This window comes from Parasteatoda tepidariorum, chromosome 11 (genome assembly GCF_982258835.1).
Source record: "Parasteatoda tepidariorum strain Cologne lab strain chromosome 11, Ptep-v5.0, whole genome shotgun sequence".
NCBI lineage: Eukaryota > Metazoa > Arthropoda > Arachnida > Araneae > Theridiidae > Parasteatoda > Parasteatoda tepidariorum.
Genome location: NC_141765.1, coordinates 61,600,434 through 61,615,220, shown reverse-complemented (window position 1 = coordinate 61,615,220; position 14,787 = coordinate 61,600,434). Strand labels below are relative to the sequence as shown.

At 29.2% G+C, this 14,787-nt stretch overlaps 1 protein-coding gene across 1 annotated transcript in view; it reads left to right on the top strand.

Moving 5' to 3' along the window:
- The window catches only part of LOC107446646 (uncharacterized), a 222,840-nt gene that overhangs the window by 161,898 nt on the left and 46,155 nt on the right, over positions 1-14,787 (top strand). The window contains exons 11-13 of the mRNA XM_016061338.4: positions 3,238-3,316; positions 9,589-9,956; positions 13,414-13,521. Coding sequence (XP_015916824.3) covers positions 3,238-3,316; positions 9,589-9,956; positions 13,414-13,521 — 555 coding nt within the window. The remainder of the gene's footprint in view (positions 1-3,237; positions 3,317-9,588; positions 9,957-13,413; positions 13,522-14,787) is intronic.

The following is a 14,787-nucleotide window of genomic DNA, read 5'->3' as shown; positions in this document are numbered from 1 at the left end:
TGAAAGAGAGTAACACAGTGATGCGGAAGTTAACACAACAAATTACAACACAATAAATTTTTTTAAATGAATTAATTAGAACCATTATTTTGTTTGGAATTTTTATTCATAATACTAATGTTAATTAAAGTTACAAATTTTTAAAATTTCCGACGGTTTTCAAAAATTAAATACTTCGCTGTCAATAATTGGATTATTCACGTCAAGTAACTAGTATAAAATAAAATTTAGGAGTTTAAGTCAAGTGAATATCCTTTTTTTTGAGAATAAAAAAATAAAATTAAAAAAAACTTATGTTGAAAGAGGAAAACGTTTTTGTGACAGGAGTTACATAATGCCTGATATGCTAATTAACGTAATCCAAAAGTTTTTTTTCTTCTTTCAGCTGAGAATTTGGTTAAAAATATTTTAATCGGATTATTAAAGAACAAAAAAATGTTTCAGCTTGTTAAAAAACTCTTTTTTAGAAAACTTTTTCTGGACTATTAGATATTTATTTAGTTTCTACAATCCTTCATTTTATAAGACTTATATCGGTTTCTTTTGTAAAGTTACGAAGTTTAAGTTTGAATTACACAAATTTTCAAAGTATTTTCGTTTAAATTATTATTAAAGGTAAATTAAAGGCTTATTAATATAAAAAGTTATAAATATTAAAAGTTCATTAATATTAAAGCTAAAAAATAGCATAATTAAAAATGTTTCAAATTTTTTAAAAGATTACTTTTAAGTAATACTTTTTTCGCTATATTTGAATTTTGTTGTCAGATCTTATTACATATCCACATTTTATTGTAATTTAATTGAAATAATAAAAAATATTCTAAGCAGAATTCTACTAAATTGAATGCAAAGAAGCTAGAAATTTTTCAATGATAAATTGGGTGACTAAAATAATGTTAAGAAAAGGCATCATGTCTTAGTGAAAAGTAAAGATTTTATTCTGAAATTTTCAATAAATACTCCACGCTGCGAAAAAGAGTATGGTTAAAATTACCAGAATATAGTAAAATTTATCGTGTTTTTGGCTCTATGGAAACACCAAACAGTTAGGTAAATTTTACCGAAGCGCTGTGGTAATGATTTTGGTAAAATTAACATTTAAATATGGTTTTATAATATGCGAGAAAATTAGGTAATTTTATCATGATACCTTCCTAGAGCATGACATAAAAACTATTTATTCGGATAAATTAGCTTATCAGTTTTATATTTTTTACTAAATAAAACTATAATATTATTCTGATGATTTTCACTATTTCTAAGTATACTGAGAAAAAGAAAATGGCTGCCAGAATATTGTAAAATTTATAGTATTTTTGGTTACATAGGAACACCAAAAAGCATAGTAATTTTTGAAAAAACGCTCTTTGGTAATGAAATTTCGGTAAAGATAAATATAAATTTTGACTTATTACCATGCTGTTTGGTAATAAATGTTGTTAAATTAGGTAATTTTGGTCTTAGAGCATGGCATGAGGATCCTTTATGTACTTAATTTTACTTTTCAGTTTTATATTTAGTAAATGTATGGTAATAAGAACCGTAATTCTGAAAACCAGAATTTCCGGTTCGCTACTATCTGACGGAAAAATTGCCAAATGAATGGCTTAAATACCTCATATCTTGTCATTATTAATCAAAATTATGTTTTTTTGGTAGAAATGCTAAAACTATACAGCATGGTAACTTAATCAGTATGTTTTCCACGTGAAACATTTTATTTCGTAAAAATTCAATTTCATTAAATTGTTAACAATTTAAGCATTTTACAATTTAATCTAATATCAAATGATGATAATTGAAAACTTTGGCTCAATGAAGGAGCCAAAATTCTTCTGATGGATGATCTTAGATCCTCGGCAGAGGAAGGAAGGCACTACTAGACGTGGATGTAAAAATGAAAGAATTTGTCTTAAAGTTTCAGGAATGATCATCTGAAAAATTCATAAAAATCATGAAGATTATTCTAAAAAGTAAAGAATTTTAAAAGAATTATTTTTTTAAAACTGTAATTATATAAAGCATCCTAAAAAAGAATTTGCTTTTTTCAAAGTCTAATGTCTTCAACTTGTTTAAGTCATTTGTTATTTATTAAAAAAAGCTGCTTGTTGCTAAAAGTGTTCTTTTATGCTTTGTAAGGTATCTTTAATTTTGTAAAATTATTCTAGAAATGTTTGCTCTGCAAATCGATATGCGTTGTTTTTGCTTAAAAATTAAAATCTACTGAAGTATTCAGAATATATAAAGCTTTAAAAACAGGAAAAAATATTTTTCATGATTTTTGATTCAAGACATAATGCCGCTAGACTTATTTTTTCAAAACATTTGCAATTTTTATAAAGTATTAACATTAATGAGTCAAATGCCATGACAAATTCCTAAAACAAAATTTTTTTCTACTTTATTTTAACTCCTTCTTCTCAATTTCCTCTGGCTCAAAGGCATTTCACTAACTTTCCACAACGACTACAATTTTTAAGTTTTGTGTTTGAAACTTGATATATTTTGAAATGGCGAGTTAATACCAACGACTATTGAAATTGGAAATGTTGTGTTGGGGATAAACCAAGCAGTTCAAAACATCTAAATCACGTTTCAGATAAGTAACTTTTGTAAGATGCAAAAATGGTCCAAGGATCCTTTGAAACGTCTCAGAAATATTTACTTGATGGTGCGTACCAGCTTCTAACAAAACTAAAAATGTTATGGTAATACAAAAAATGTCGAAATCATGTTTCAAATAAGTAACTCTGGTAACATTTGATAGATACAAAAATATTCCGTAAGTTTTAGAAATCTCTCAGGAATATTTTCACGATGACGCTTGCAAGAGTCTAACAAAACTAGAAATGTTGAGGCAGGGATAATCCATAGAGCACAAAATGTCGAAATTCGATTTCAAATAAGCTATTTTTGTAAATTTTGTTGAGTAAAAATGAAATTTAAATTCCGAGAATCTTCTCAGAAATTTTTCCATGATATCATCTCGAAAATAATTTTAATAAAACAGAAACTGTCTTATTATTGTTTATTATCAGCTGAAATTGTTTGAAGAGTTCACACTTCATAAAGACTTTTAAAGCGTAAGACAAATTCGGGAGATTTTTAACTGATCTGATACATAAACTGCAATGTTTTATGCAATTTTTTGTTACTTGAAGTAACAGAATCAATTAAACAATATGAAAATGTTCTGTAAGTAAACTACTTTTTCTATTTCTTTCATACATTTAGGAAAATAGTCAAAGCAATGAAAGTGGAAATGAAAATATAGAACTCATCTCACTTCTTCAAAAAGAAAAACTCTCAAAACGTATGTATTCATAATAATTTTGTATGTTGGACTAACTATTGCACGAATGCGCGTCGCGATACTGCCACGTATTGAGTCATACGAAGCCCTTATGATGTCCTGCGGTATTTTGTTCCACAGTTGCTGCAAGCATGCCTTTAATTCGACTAAACTTGGTGACTGTCCAACTTGCAGTTGGAAATGATCCCAGAAGTGAACGATCGGTAAAAAATCTGGGAATCCAGCAGGACAGGGAAGGATGGTTATGTGACGGAGGCAGTCTTATGACACTCTTGGTGTGTGCGGCCAACCGGCTTTCAAAAGAGATCATTAGAGACCTACCATGAGTGGCAACATTTACGGTTGAAGGATGTCACAAGAGTGCCGCTGGTCTGTCATGGAGCTGGTGAACGATATTAGGAGTCTTCGTTTGTCAAATGCGATGGCACAGCACACCATTTCACCAGGCGTAGAAGCGGTGTGCTGTTGTACAGCTTAGGCAGGATTCATGCGTTCACTACGGGGTATCTACACACGTACACGATTGCCACTACTGCCCAAATTGAATCAGGCTTCGTTGCCGAAGAAAACCTTTTTCGGTTTCAACCCAATTTTGACGAACGCGACACCACTCAAGACCTTGCAACGGTGGGTGTGTTTCAATCCTGCTTCAGCGATGCAGTGGCACACTGCTCCTATAACTGACGTGATGGTATTAGATGTCATCGCGCAAGGCACACTATCACAGCTAATATTGATCCCCTGTGCCATGACAGGCCAGTCACACGTTCATAACATCTTTAAACCACATACGTTTCCACTCTTGGAAAGGTTACTAGGAGCCATTTTTGAACAGGATAATGCTTCGACACAAGCAGAAATAGTGTCACAGGACTCCCGTCACTTTAATACCTGCTTTCCTTGGCGAGATCGATCCGCAGATTTGTCCACGATCGAGCATATCTGGGATCACTTCGGACGGCAAATTGAACAGCCTCCGAGTTACGTTGAATTAGAGGCACATTTGCAGAAGTCGTGTTACGAGATGTCGCCCAGAACATCATTCGGAACTTGTATGTCCCAATGATCTTCTTTATTGCATCATGCATTCACGCCAGTGGTGGCCCAATAGAGCATTTAAATTTACATTCATTTGTATTTATTTCTCCCTGCAATAAATGATCATTTTGTTTTGATTTTTTAATTACTTCATATAATTTTACATACTAAAGTATCAGCGTAATACTTTAGTGTGTAAAATTCCATTCCATTCTGACAACGGTATTTTGTTGCAGAAAAAAAGTGGTGAAGTAATTTCAAGAAAAATGGAAGTTATGAATTTAACAATTTTGATTAAAGTTTCAAAAGTTTTCATTTGACCATTCTGGTTGGTTTGATGTTAAGATAAGTTATAAAAACTCATTGAAATTTCGAATGAATACTTTACCTTTTATTCAGTTACTTTTTCTCTGATACAGTGCTGTTGAACTATATAATATCATTAAAATATACTGCAAACTTGATCTCGTCCTAAATTAGGGGCCATGTTTCTTAAATTTGTTACACTTGAGTCTCAAAATGGTTACATTTAGCAAGTTTGCATCAAATTAACACCGTTTTATGGACTGACGTACTGATACTATGATTTATTTAACGTAGATCATTTTTTCTGAAAGAGTACTGCCAAATATTCTTTTTAAAAATATAACATTTAATTTTGAAGTGAAAAATAATTAGGAAAATTTCCATACCATCTTTTTAGACCCAAAGAGGATGCACCTATCAGAAATGTAGTATTTGTGCAATGTTAGAAAGATTTCTCAATATTTGCTCACTTTGCTAAAAAAAAACTAAATACATCAGAAAAAATTGAATTGAAGCAATTTGCTTCAACGGTGATATAAGAAAAATCAGGTTTAATTAATTTTGCCGACCTTCACTGTATTTATAATTACTTCGTCGTATTTTTTTTTCTTCTACTCTTTGTAACTTTTTTTCAACATTTATGTTTTTTTTTTAATGGAAGCATTTTTTTCATTTGAACTGTTTTTTCTCCCTATAATGATTATTTATCTTTTAATAAGAAGCCCATATTCCATAATAATTATTGATGATATTTTAAAATACATATTAGAGGATTTAGGCAGTGCCCATTTAAATAAATTTCTTAATATGTTCTATTTATTTTGTTTATGGTTTAGCTATTGACTTTGTAACTTCATTTTAAGTTCATGACTTATGCTTTTACATTATTTAAAATGCTTATTTACTATTTATAGTCACATTATAATGATTATTGTATAAAAATATATATACTTTCCATAACTGTAAAAACATTAATTACTATTTTACTGTATGACAATATTGTCAGAAAATAGTAATTTCTTATTTAAAGTAACGCTTGCAGTGTGGGAAAAACGGAACACCTTATTAAATTTTAATCTAGTGATATAATCTTAATGATTCGTGAAATTTTCTAATCAATTTATGTCGATAATATTTTAAGAAAATAATTAGAAACAGAAGTTAACTTTCACTGAATAAATGTATCTTCTTTTTGATTTTTGACTCTAAAAGTATACTTAGAAATGTTCCTAAAAATTGCGGTAAAAATTACCTGCATTCAGCGTACCTGTACGCTTTATTATAAAATTCTATTTCGCATTTTAACAGTAATATTTACTAAATTATGGTGATTTTGCAAAAATTGCTGTAAAAATTATGATATATAAAATTTTTTCCTCTTTAAATTTTACGTTAAAAATGAATTTTTTCGGTAAAAAGTGCAAGCACCTTCAGTGCCGATACTCTATACCGTATCTAATTTTTTTTTACAGTATGCGAGGATGAAGTTTCGATCTACAACTTATGTCTCAATATTTTGACTAAGAGATCGGGGAGAGTTTGAACCAACCATGTTAACTGTACTGTTTACGCTGTTGTTCCTACCACTGAAATAGTTCCAAAAATTTTTTAACGCAATTATAAACTTAATTTTGCCTAAGTCTAAAGACCAATTATTATTTTTGTATAAACGAATTCGAAATTAAAGCATCTTCCGCACAAATTAATAAGTATTTTCAGGTTTAGAACCTCAAACTATTAAAATTGCATCTTAGTGCGTAAAAAAATTGATCAATAGATTAAAATTTATAAAGTTTTTTTCTTCTTTTCTTTTTGGGAACTGTTCATAAAATCAGTATTATTGTCAATAAACGAGATTATTTCAAGTATTTTAATCTGCGTGATATATTTTAAAATGCATTAATGTAATACAAATTCAAAAAATTGATTAATCAAGAATATTTGCTTTCTCTATTCCAGTTCGAATTTGACCAAAAAATGCTTTGATAAACTGCTTAAAAGACTTTATAAATTCAGTTTACAATTAATATTTACTAGTCATTATTTAATAAAATGCTTAAATGTTCTGTATTGCCTGATTCTATTTCATTCTGAATGTTTTGAAAATCTGTTTTTATACTTACATTAGTTTTATACAAGTCTGTTAGCTTAAATTAAATCATTAATGATTTGTGGCTTAATTAAAACTTTAAGAGTCTCATGAATTTTCTGAGATTTCTTAAAGCGTAAAGATTAAAAATTTAATTAATCTTTCGTGAAAGATAAATCTAGTAGAATATCATGTCTTGTAACATTTAAGAACCCTCTGCAAATTATATAAAATGTTTTTTCTCCTCACAGCAGCTTCGAAAAACGTCAGAATTAGTAACAAATTTTTGATAATTATGTTCAAACAGATTGAAAAGTGCTATTTATTCTATGTATAATGCTGTAATGCAGCAATTAAGAATTAATTAAAAGTTTGGTCCCTTTTTGAAAAGCAGAACTACTCCGTCAGTCAGCTCAGTTCTGTTTGTTTACTATGGTGACCCTGCATGAAAATAATTTTTTCAGAAAAAAAATCATTGATTTAGGAAATGGGTTAATCAAAAAGTTTATAATTGATCAAATTTTTTGAAAAGTAATTAATTTTTTTGTAAATAAAGTGGAATTTTAAAAAAACTCTTTAATCATAAGCTTTTCTAAATGCTTATAAATATTTCCGATGCACAAAAAATTTTAGACAAAATCTTGCACCAAATTTGATTAAGTTATCAAAAACTTTTCGTGTATATTAACACCAAAAATAGTGGTAATTATTTTGCACAAAGTAGTGCTTCATTAAGCATTCTATTACACCTAAACCAAGGATAATTCTTAGTGTAGTAGAACACCAAGTATGTTCTTTAACAGTACTTGGTGTAAAGTAGCCACCACCATGTTTGTTATTCAGTTACACTAAAATTTGTAATTACAGTAAGATATGATATGTAAAAGAATCAGTAAAGTAAGTTTTACGATACAATATAGAATACAATACACAATAAGAATCATAAATTTAGGATGCATCTATGCAATATTTTTTTAAAATAAAAATTAGTCTGTTAATCAAACATACATATAACATAGACGGAATATTAATATGAATTTAAATGAATAATATGAATTATAAATTTATTTTATACAACAGACAGATTTATGTTAATCTTGTGAGTAGTGCATAAATATCTTTATTCTACAATTAAAAGCATTTTATAACAGTTTATATTAGTGGTTTGTAAATCAATTCGATCAGAAAATTTCAATTACTTGGCGAATAATCAACCACAATCAGCATTCTTGACAAATTAGCAAAGAGGATCGAATATTACTTGGTATTTAATAGGCTATAACTAGTTGTAAAGTCGAGCCACATAGAAAACTTCATGCAAACAAACCACAACCGAAAATCTCCCTAATGTCTTTCAAAAGTGATGCGCCCTCCATTTTGCTTTACTTAATTTCGTTACTTAACATTCTTTTACTCTACAACATGAAAAATAAGATTTTAAAACTATAATTTTAATGTATTATTTGAGCAGCAAGCTCCCAGTACTAAAACATGTAAAAAAATTCTGGTAAAATTACAGAACCGAATTAAAAAACATTTCTAGTAAAAAAAAAGAAGAAAATTCTGGTAATGAAAGTAAAATATGCGGCATTTAAACCATTCATTTTGCAACTTTTCTGTTCGTATGGTAACGGTTTACTGAAATTCTGGTTTACAAAATTATAGTTAATATTGCTATTTACCAAATATAAAAACTGAAAAATAAATTTAGCTGAATAAATGGCTTTCATGTCATGCTCTAAGGCATAAAAGTACCAAATTTAACCACATTTACTACCCAACCACATGGTAATAAGATCATATTTTGTTTTATTTTGGTCAAAAGTTATTACTAAAACACCTTTTTAAAAATTGTAGTCCTCTTCTGTGTTTCCATATAACCAGAAACACAGTAAATTTTACCACATTTTGGTAGTTTTAACCTTACTTTTTTTCCTCAGTGCATGCCACTGATTATTTAAATTTCAAACTCTTCCGTTGTAACGTTCATTGAATTGCGGTTTTTCCAGCAACACAGCATTTTGCAAGTTAGTTGGGGCTTTACTAACAGTTTATGAGTCTAAAACACATACTATCTATCTTGGTATTAAAAATTTACATTAATAATTTAAGAGAATAATTTCTATTTTTCATTTCATTAGGTGGTACTTAAGTTTTTAGGTGATACTTAAGTTTTGAATTTAACTTCGTCTAATTTTAAATTTAAAAAATTCCGAATTAAATTAAGATAAAATACCTGCCCTTAGGGTGCCGGATTTGTTTACCATAAAATCTATTTTCACAGAAACAAGTTAGCAAAAAATATGTTAAATAAAATTTTTTGCAGTACTAATTACTTTAAATTACTGAAAAATCACTGAATCGCTCTAATAAAATGAATATTACTGTAAAAATTATGGTGCAATATTTAACTGTAAATCGGATTTCATGGATGATGCAAAAAATTGTCGACGTTTTATACGAAAATTTAATCCAGAATTTTTTACAGTGAGTTTTTATAACATTTCTATCATTTTTATGTATTTTTTATTAATTTTATATTCCATTCATGCCCTATATAAAACTGATTGTGATGTTTTATCTGTATTGGGGATTACTCGGATTACATTAACTTAGCGAAATTATAAATTATTCAAATATTATTTTATAAATTTTTTATTTCAGATCTATATATTAGAAACTCAAAGAAAGAAAAAAATCTATTTTTTTAGCATCCACTGGATGCTTTCTTAAAATGCCAAGTTACATTTCATTTTACATGTATTATAGATATTATTTTGTTGTTTTCTTTGTACCAAAATAGATAGGACATAAACGCATAAAATTCTTATATTTTTAGGTGTAGATATCAATAGTGCAAATATAAGAAGATGGGTTTCTTCGAAAGATATGGAAAAGCTAACTAAAGCCGTCATGGAAGGTTATGGAGAAAAGGTTGTTAAAGTTCATACAACTGATGAATCAGAAGATAAGGACGAAATAGGACATAAAATCACCGAAATGGTTGATCGTGTGAATGCGATTCATACAGCTGTTTCAAGTGATGATTTGAATGAACTTCAAAACCAACTTGATGAAAAAGATTACGCTTTAGCAAAGGATCATATGGGAATGACACCTTTACATAAAGCAGTTCTCCTAAGAAAACCGAAAATCGTTCAATTTTTAATCGAAAAATTTCCTGAAACCATTAACGCAAAAAATAAGGTATGGTTATAACAGACTTATTTTAGGTATTAAATTACTTATGATAACAACACTGAGGAAAAAGTACGGTTGAAACTACTAAAATGTGGTAAAATTTACCATGTTTCTCGCTCTATAGGAACGCCAAGAAACTCAGTAATATTTACCGAAAAGTTTTGGTAAGGATTTTTGGTAAAATGAATCTGGAATAAAATCTGGTCTTATTACTATGCTGTTTGATTGTAAATGTCGTAAAATTTGATAATTTTATCAGGATACCTTAGAGCAGAGGTCGCCAAAGTGGTCTATATAGACCCCCAGGGGTCTATTTAACAGAAGTGGGGGTCGATTTGAGCCAGGGGGTCGATCCGAATCGGAAGAGTCGAAGAAAAAACAGTTTATAATATGCAAATCGCACATACCTTATTGAGTATGTAAAATGTGTGAATTTTTTTATGATTAACTTAATATCAGTTTCTTTATAGAACATAAATTAATAAACGTATATTAGTTCGGGTGAAACAAGTATTTACGTATCAGCGGTCAGTGGCACGAACTCTGCACTTCTGGTTTATAAGTCATATGCATATGTGCGCTTGTCCAAATGACACTTGCGACGAGCATTGACGTTACAAAAGCAAATATCATACGCAGTTTCAGCTATCTTTGCAAACTGTGAACAGTGTTTAATATTTGTAGTGTCACTATTAAAACTTTTATAGTTTTGGATAATTAGCTATTGTTTTGATAAAGCCATTCGTTCAATTTAGTATCAATTTTAATTATCAATACATGTAAAAAAGAAGGTAGGCATTAATAATATGGATTTGTACAGCCCGCGACAAAACTAGCACACTTTGTATTTCTTTACGAAAATTAAAAAAATTTTTGAAAATATTATTTTAATCTGATGTGTGTCTTTAACTGTTCTTAATAACAATTTTGTATGAAATAAGTTTAATTTAATTTCCAGTTCGTAGTAAACAGCAATACAACAACAATACAGAGCAATACAACAACAAAGCTGCAATAAAAAGATGTAACACTTATCGAAGCTCAAACAATACTGTTAGTCTTCCAAGTAAAATTAAATTTATTTTGATCTTCATCGCTAAGTAAGAATTATCAGTATTTTTCAAATCTGCGACAATTGAAATAAAAGAAGAAGCCTTGGAAATATATACAGGCCATCTTCAAAAATTGAGCGACGGTTTTAAACTGCGCTTTGTTGATTTGGAAAACATTGACATCCCTGATTGGATTATTGTGCCATTTTCTGTTCAAATTGAAAACGTGGACATCAACCTGCAAGATGAGCTTGCTGAATTATTATCGGATCTTGAAGCATTTTAAGGCGCTTTTTAAAAATTTAACAATAAGAAAAATTTTGCACAAATATAAATATAATGTAAAAATATGTAAAACTTTTCAAAATAACTCAGCCATTTATGATAGCATTTCCAAGTTCCTTATGGTTGAAACCGGTTTCAGTGACATAAATTCAATTTTAACTAAGTAACTTAACTTAGTAAGTAACAGAAATAAATTAAATGTGGAGTTTCAAGGGGATTTAAGATTAAAATTGACCAATTTTGAACCCAATATAGCGAACCTTGCAAAAAAACACCAGGAACAACCATCTGATTAATTAAGAAGCAGTAAATCTTTAGTTACTTTACTTATTACTTCTACTTATATAATTACTTATTATTTAATAAATATTAAGGTATTTAAATTTCAACATTATATTTTTCATAAAACTATCGTTATACAATGTACTATTACTTTAATAAATGTTTAACATCATGAAATAAATGTTCAAACACGGTATCTGATAGAGTTTTATTTTAATTAACAGAAAATTACTTTTATGGGGGTCGATGGAGATTTCGAAAAATTATATAGGGGTCGATGATCCAAAAAGTTTAGCGACCCCTGCCTTAGAAGACGGCATAAAAACTGGTTGATCGGTTAAATTTACCTTTTAGCTTTGTATTTTCTTATTAAATGTTTGATAATAAAACTATTTTGAAAACCAGAACTTCCGGTAAATCACTGACATATGATCGGAAAAATTATCAAATAACTGGATTAAATACCATATATTTCTTATTAAGCAGAATTATGATTTATTTTTTCACTAGAAATGCCATTGTCACACAGTACGGTGATTTTATCAGAGTTTTATTCTCCGTGTTTGTTTCTCCGTTTTGGGATCATATTTTCCAAATGCAGTAGAACATCGTTCTTCCGAACTAAGTCCTAGCTCAGATTACCAAAAATTCAGCTTTTTTGAGATTCTGATTAAGCACGCAAAGCTGAGTCTTCCAACTATGTCTTATAGCGATATATTGTGATGTATAGCAATTTCAGCGATAATTTTTTATGTGATTAAGTTAAGAATCATTTTTCTCTTGATGCTATGCATCATTATACAAATCGAACCAAATCATGCTATTTGATGATCACTTTCCGACGTTGTATTGCAAGTGTTATTCAGGCAATAAACGAATAGCAAACACGCATATAAGTCATACTTTTCATGATATGTTTTATCGTAATTCACATTCATATGAATTATGAACTTAACTGTTTGTATTATTGTAAACTTAGTTGTTTGTATTATCATGTATGTTCCCTTTGAATTTTTTTTATACACTTTGAGTTATTTATTTCGAATTATTTGAATTTTCAAATTTATATAACAGTCGGATTTCGAATCTTATTAAAAACCCATATTTTGTATTTCTAAATACGCGAAACGGACAATTATAACCACTCTTCTGTTTAAACTTTTATGGTGATATTTTGAGGGTGAGAAATCCATATTTGTTAAAAAAAGGTACGTTTATTCAGAGAAAGTACGTTTCTGTGTTTGATTTCGTAACTTAAAATATTGTTTGCACTAATTTTATTTTATTTTATAACCGTCGTTGAACAGCCGACCCAATTTCATGGGTTTACGACTACTTACGTTCAACTCCGTAGCCTTGTAATTTTGAACCAATCCAGAAGACAAGGAAACTCCTGGATCAGTACCCCCAGAGGTATTGATTTGTTGTGGGAACATGGAGGACTTTGTGACTTGACAGATTTAACGTGCATCAGTCACCATTTACTACACGGGCAGTCTTCGGCCGGCGAGGATCGAACCCACTATCTCTTGGATATGGGCCCAGCGCCCTACCGACCAGGCTATCCCGGCCCTTTGTTTGCACTAATTAACTAGCTTATGCTCTCAAACAATTCAGCCCTAATTTCGTGAAAATCCGTTCATTATTAGATCAGAAAAGTTATTCAGGGTAATCGCTTTTTCGTTTTGTGCATTGTTCAATACTCACTCCTTTTTATTTTTCAAATTTGATAATTGAAAACATTAGATTTTTTTGATTAACTAAAAAATCCTGTTTTTAATATTATTTAAAAATAATAAATATATTATTACAATTTTGAGATTAATTATTATTTTTGTTTACAGACTGGTCTTACTGCCTTACACTATGCTTCCGCAATGTCTCGTAAGGATGGCCAGCAGCTGTACAAGATGCTTCTTCAAGCTGGTGCAGACCCTAAAATCAGAGATAATGTATGAGCGACTTTTAATTTCACCAATTATTTTATTTTACTTTGGCTATGTTGACAAAATATTCAAGGCACTGAGATGCTAGTGAAGGAAACCGGAGCTCTGTCCCCGGTTGTGGCCTTCAGCTCATACAGTTTTAAATCGATGGGTAATAGATTGTATGGAAAGTAAAGACGGTCAGGGCGTAATGGTGACCACGCTGCTACCACCACGCCATTGGTTACGATACTTTGAAGGCTTAACCTCTAAATCCTCTTGACCAACCACTAGCCGTTGATGGAGCTCTTTTCTTGTTAAATTTCATTTTACCAATAATTTAAAACCATTAAACGGAAAACATAATTCTAATGAATTCCAGTATAAGAATTAAAAACTGTATTATAATATTAGTAAATACTGCGAACTAATAGAGCTTGATTACATGACATTTATAATTCTTATTAAAATTGGATTTAAATGAAAAGATTAATTCAAAAGATGAAATTTTTTAAATTAGTAAATGAAACGAGAAGAATTTTTGAAATAAAGAGGATAAATAATTGTCAAAAATATGATTAATAATAATAGGTATTATGAATAAATGTCATAATTATCCTGATATAATTATCAAAAATACAAAATAGTTTGTGCCTTGCCAGTGCATTGTTTCTTATAATTTGATAGCAGTACAAAAAAAAAAATTATTAGTCTTTCAAAATAGCTTAATGTTTTCGATAACATACAGTTTTTATATGCAGTTTCTTAAAGATTCGTGTCTTTTAAAGAAAGATGTATAAATAGCCAGAAGCTGAAAGATGTTATAAGTTTTCCATGCCACTACAATAATAACAGAGCATTACTTGTCAGAATATGATTAATATTTAATAAATAAAACTTTAATAAATAAAACTTTAATAAAATACTTTAATCTAATGATGAAAAAAAACATGAGTTTCATAACGAAATATTCTAACTATTTGTACTAATTCACATATTACTTTGAGAAATAAAATGAACGTAGACAAACTGGTTAATCAACGATATTTGCATGAATACGTTCATTAATTTCAGAAATATATCAAACTTAGACTCAAATAAACAATCAAGATTATATACATATTTTTAAAATAATTATAAATAACTGAGATAAAAGGAACTTTTCAGAATTTCAAAAAGACCAGTCAGAATAAAAGGAGGAATCTGAATTTCAATTATCCATTAATATAATTAAACGAAGTATACATGGTGATTGAGTACAGTGGTTACAATTTTAGAGGAGAGGTAGGGCAC